The sequence below is a fragment of the Euphorbia lathyris genome, chromosome 4 (assembly GCF_963576675.1).
Source record: "Euphorbia lathyris chromosome 4, ddEupLath1.1, whole genome shotgun sequence".
Taxonomy (NCBI): Eukaryota; Viridiplantae; Streptophyta; class Magnoliopsida; order Malpighiales; family Euphorbiaceae; genus Euphorbia; species Euphorbia lathyris.
Window position 1 is genome coordinate 51,736,766 of NC_088913.1, and position 5,606 is coordinate 51,742,371.

The 5,606-nt window shown below is 34.6% G+C and overlaps 1 protein-coding gene across 1 annotated transcript; it reads left to right on the forward strand.

Moving 5' to 3' along the window:
• The first annotated feature begins 429 nt into the window (after positions 1-429).
• LOC136226530 (ethylene-responsive transcription factor WRI1-like) lies at positions 430-3,279 on the forward strand. Its single transcript, XM_066015062.1, has 7 exons — positions 430-808; positions 896-978; positions 1,131-1,139; positions 1,229-1,317; positions 1,399-1,523; positions 1,597-1,673; positions 2,640-3,279. The coding sequence occupies exons 1-7, from the start codon at positions 582-584 to the stop codon at positions 3,131-3,133; spliced, it is 1,104 nt and encodes a 367-aa protein (XP_065871134.1). The 5' UTR covers positions 430-581; the 3' UTR covers positions 3,134-3,279.
• Positions 3,280-5,606: the final 2,327 nt, after the last annotated feature.

Genomic DNA, 5,606 nt, shown 5'->3' on the forward strand with positions numbered 1-5,606 from the left:
AGAAAACAATAAATAGTAAAGGGGGAAGAAGAGGCAAGTATTGTTGAAAAATCAGAAATGTCCTTACACCTCATTTGGTTTAGTGACACAGGCACAAAAAACACAAAATAAGTGACATCTAAAATTTGAAAAATAAACAACTTTTGTATTTGATATAAAAAAAATAAAAAAATGAATAAAGAAGAGTTAGTTTTAATTGAAATTTGAAATAGTGAAATTGTGTCACACAGATTACTTGGCCAACAATAGGCACAACAAAAAGTGATTCTATTGGTAGCATGGCTGCAGGTTGAGCCAAGTGTTACCCATTTATTTAACTCATATACAGTTAATTATTAACCCAGGTCTTGGTTATATAATTTTACAGTTTCAGAAATCCTATATTTTAATTAAAAATAAACAAATAAATAGCTCCTACTTGTGCTTGTTTCCATGTCTCTCTCTTCTTGTTTTGGTAACCCACTTTGGTTACCAAAATACTCACCTCTTCTTCTTCTTCCAAATTCACAAATTCGACAGAAAATTACACCATTTTCAGAGAGACCTAATTTGTAGCAATTCCTCAGATAAAATTACAAGAAATGAAGAGCTCTCCAATTTGTGGCTCCTCTTCATCCTCTTCTTCCACTTGTTCATCTGCTTCTTCTTCGCCATCTTCTTTTCTGGATTCTGACAATAGTCCCCCTGCTTCCCGTCAATTACACCCACCAAAATCAAAATCCAAACGCATTAGAAAAACACAAAACAAAGATATTACTCCTAATCCCAACTCCGGCCGAAGAAGTTCTATTTACAGAGGAGTTACCAGGTACTATATCTTTTCATATTGCATAATGTCGTCTATGTTTTTCTATTTTTACTCAACATTAATTATTGTCAAAAAAAAAAAAAAAAGGCATAGATGGACAGGAAGGTTTGAAGCTCACCTATGGGATAAAAGCTCATGGAATAACATTCAAAATAAGAAAGGAAGACAAGGTGAATTTCTCTAATATTAAAATTAGTTTGTACAAAAATCAAGGAGATCTGGGATCTTTTTTTATATTATTACTTATTATCTGATTAATGTTTTATTCTGATAATCCTGTGCATTGCAACGTTCATCAACACTTTTTTGTCGCTGCTTAAAGTTTATTTGGGTAAGTACTTATGATCTCAATTCAATAAGTATTCTATAAAAAAAAATCCCTTTTATTATTAAGAATATATAAATTATTGGTATGAAAAGGGGCATATGATGAGGAGGAAGCAGCTGCTCGTACTTATGATCTTGCAGCTCTGAAGTACTGGGGACCAGAGACAACCTTGAATTTTGCGGTACTGACTTTGAAATTTATTTTCCAAAATTTGATTATTATGAAGTTAGTCGAAAGTGACAGTAATCCTATGGCGGCGCAGATAGAAACGTACAGAAAGGAGGTTGAGGAGATGCAGGAGATGAGCAAGGAAGAATATTTGGCATCTCTCCGACGTCGTAGCAGTGGGTTCTCGAGAGGTGTCTCTAAATACCGTGGGGTGGCTAGGTATAATTATTAATTGACTTAATTTATATAGATAACAAAATCTAGGCATTAAATATGAATGAAATATGGACAGGCATCACCATAATGGTAGATGGGAAGCTCGAATTGGAAGAGTTTTTGGCAATAAGTATCTTTACCTTGGAACTTTTAGTAAGCATCTCATCTCTTCTTCCTTTTCTTCTTTTAAATTCCTAAATTTAAATTGATAGCAAGCAACGTTTTGCCTCAAGTAATATAGAAATGAATATTATAAGTTATAAATGGAACAGAGTATGGCCAACTCTAGTCTGACTGGATGCCTCTTACAAAAGTTGTTTTGTGTCAGTCAACCACCAGCCCCAGCCGGTTGGTTTATTTCTAGTCAAGATGCTCTTAGTAACATTTTTTTTATTTTATTTTCTGAATGGCTAGTAAAATTTCTTTTATCTTTCATAATGTTTTTAATAGCAGGTAAATAATTGCAAGCATGGGATGTTTAAAATGAAGTAGCTTTTACATCTTTTATCTTTACAGATTGTTTGAAAATGGGAGTATAGTATAGGTCGGTTAAAGACAAAAAGATGGGGCACATTTAGTGAACACATGGAAAAATGCATGGCATATAGAGCCTGGAATTGCGCCAGATCCCACAACTCAATTCTAACCATAATTAGTACTAGTACTACTTAAACTTCACCCCGTGCCACGTGACTTCCCCCAAGGACAACAATACCTCACGTTCTTCTCAACTTTCACCACCCAAAACTTTACCCATTTCTCCTAAAACTTCCAAATTCAACATTACTCTGACTCCAATTGGATCAATAAATTATTTTTCAAAAGGGCCACTAGGATAGGATAGGATGCTTCAATTCAACATTAAAACTCAATATTCATTCAATTCTACCAATATCAAAAGACCCCATGCTCAATGTTCATTGACATGTTTTTTTTACTAATATGACATAATAATGTGGCATATTCATTTTACGGCATGTCAAATATACTTTTTTTTTTTTTTTTTCCTAATGTTTTAGATATATATGTAAATATAAGAAGCTTTGAAGTTTTTTCTGCCTTTTCCGCTTTCTTTTATTGTTAAAAAAGTAAATAACTTTTAAGTTTTGGTAATGAAAGACACGCAAGAAGAGGCAGCAGCGGCATATGACATGGCGGCATTAGAACATAGAGGAGCAAATGCTGTGACAAATTTCAATGTAGGCAATTACATTGACAAGTTGAAAGAAAAAGGAATCTTTTTAGACAACATCCTCCCCAAGCCACTTCCGAGTAACTGCTCAGAACCAGAAGCAGAAGCGCCGCCACAAGAACTGCAGTCAACCCAACTTCTTTCTCCGGCACTTCCGCCGTGCATGGATCCTATAAACGGAGGAGGAGGAGGCGATGAGCTTGGGTGGAGCTTCTGCTGGGATTCAGGATTCAGTTATCTCTCGGTGCCGGACCTTCCTCTTGAAAAGGCCTGCAAATTGCCAGACCTGTTTGACGAGACAAGATTCGAATTAGAAAACATAGACATGATATTCGAATCTTGTTGCTTCGGAAATGGGAAAGAAGAAAGGTTAACTTCAACAACAACAACAACCACGGTTTCTTGTATCTATCCAGCTTGAATTTCAATTTCTGTTTTTTTAGGTTGAGCTTTGTTTCGAGTATGGTGTTGGTGTTGGTGTTGGTGTTGGGTTGATGGGAAAACAAATCAATATTTCAATTTTGCAACTTTTTTTTAGAATAATTGAATGTGTCCTCCTACTTTTAATCACTCAAGTTTTCTAGGAACCGCCTAAAAAATAATGCCATCGATCACCGCCTATAAATCGCTGTTTAAATTTGCATGTGAGACGGCCATTCTCATTTGCCTCAAACATTAAACGTGTTATAGTAACTTATAAATATATGGAGAACAATATGGTAGAGAATTTTGATGGAAAATAATTGTAAGAGTATATATATTTTAAAACAGGTTATCTTTTCTAGGATAAATAGTTTTTTTACTACTTTATGTGTTTTTATCTAGTTATAGCATCAATTTGGCTTTCCAAACTAAGCAAAAATCAGACACATTTTAGGTGGATCTCTACCCATTGAATTTTTCTACGTACGCTATAATTCGAAGTCAAAATCTAGTTTAAACGACTTAAAATTCTTAATCACTCAAGTCAACTTTAATTGATATACTTAAGTATCTACCAGCCTAATGCCCAGCCACGTGGCTTGGATCCAGACCCGCCTGGGATGGACATACACCATATGGAGCCAAGATGACAGATCCGCCACCCAGTAAGGATCCGCTTATATATCCTTCTAGAACGGTCTTAAGGTTAACCCGCCATTAATTTTATTAATGGTAGGAACAGACAAATCCTAAGAATGAGCAATTAATATGTTAAAGAGACATGACTGTTCATATACTACATCATTAATGTCCAAAGGTTACATAATCCTTATTAAGCCCAAAATATACTTAAAATATCATTAATATTTATATCAGTTTTGCTATGAATTCGTGTTGTTTATATCTATTTAGAGTACTTTTACGTACGAATATGTTTCTTTCATGCAAGGTACCTAAATATTTGGTAAAATCCAAATAGGAACGAAAAGAGGTCAAAAACGAAGAAAAAACCCTAAGTTATGAGCCAAAAGACGAAGAAATCAGCACACTGATACAAGGAAGACGAGAACAAAGTCAGAAACGGAAGAAAAATTCCTATTCTCGGTAGAGAATTTGGGGTCGCGATAGAGAATCCCAAATTCGATTCTCGGTCGCGACACGCGTCGCCAGTCACCTCCTCCCTTTCGTCCGAAGGCTGAAATTTCACTTCCCCATTCTCGGTCGAGAATTAATTATTCTCGGTAAGATCAGCAGCCTTTGCATCACAACATACACATGTTTAAATTCCAAGAAACGCGTTCGTTCGGGTGGATAGAAACGTCTCTTCGCAACGGATACGACTCTCCAAAACGGACACGACACTTCAATCACGACTCTTCAATATATATAAATAAAGAGTTGATTGAGAGTTGAAATATAATGAGAGAGTTAGATTTTAAGATTAGTGCAAGAGTTATGCAGAAACTCTGACTCAGAAATGAGTCAGAGATTAGATTTCATTTTTGTAAAAAGCAATATGATGTACACACATTGTTTATCAGATAATTACAAACACAGTAGCATTTAGATTTGTTCATATTAGTTTACATTTTGGTAGTTGACGACCCATCTCTATTCTGAAGATTCAACGAGAAGATTTAGTAGAGGATCCGCCCCTGAGTCTGACAAACTCTAACGAAACTCAAGGAAAGGATTGACAACCCATTCGCTTGAAAGTCGTCGAAAGTTTCCATGCTTCTTGTTCTCTGTAAACTTGTATCAAATTCATATTTCATCTAATAAAGTTCATTCTATTCGATAGATTTCTATGTAGCACTTTGGTAAATGATCCGAAGTGAGTTCTGGTGTTTTCATTAAAACGTAGTTGAATTCAAAATCATTACAAGAAAACTTTATTGAACACTTAGACAAATTGATATCTCGGTAGAGTATTAATTTGGTTAAGGAAGCAATCTAACCAGTTAGGGGATTGTTGCGTTCAAAGCCTTTTAATTAGAGAAATTTACGTTATTACATTTTATTAATTTATACAAAGTTTAAAGTTGTTTTCTTTGCTTAATGCAAACAAATACATTTATTTACTTTTCTAAAAAGAACTAAACGTTTCTATCTTGTATATTCACCCTTAAATCAGAAGTGATTTCTAACATTCGTCATACTCTAATCTAATTCTTATTCTAGCAATTTCAAAACCAAAACCAATTAAACGATTTTACATATTATGAACCTTAAAAGTAAATCTAACCGATTCAAAATAAGTTTTCGTTAAAAAGCGTTCCCTGTGGGTTCGATATCTTTTATTACTACAAGCGTATACCGTGCACTTGCAGAAATCGCTCAACAATCCTATATAAATACCTCAATCCCAAGGTATTCGAGGTATACATTCCGATTTACTAAAGTGCTTTTGTCAATTACTATTATTCTCAAATATCGATACTGACTTTGGCATCAGAGCTTCCTCCGTTGAT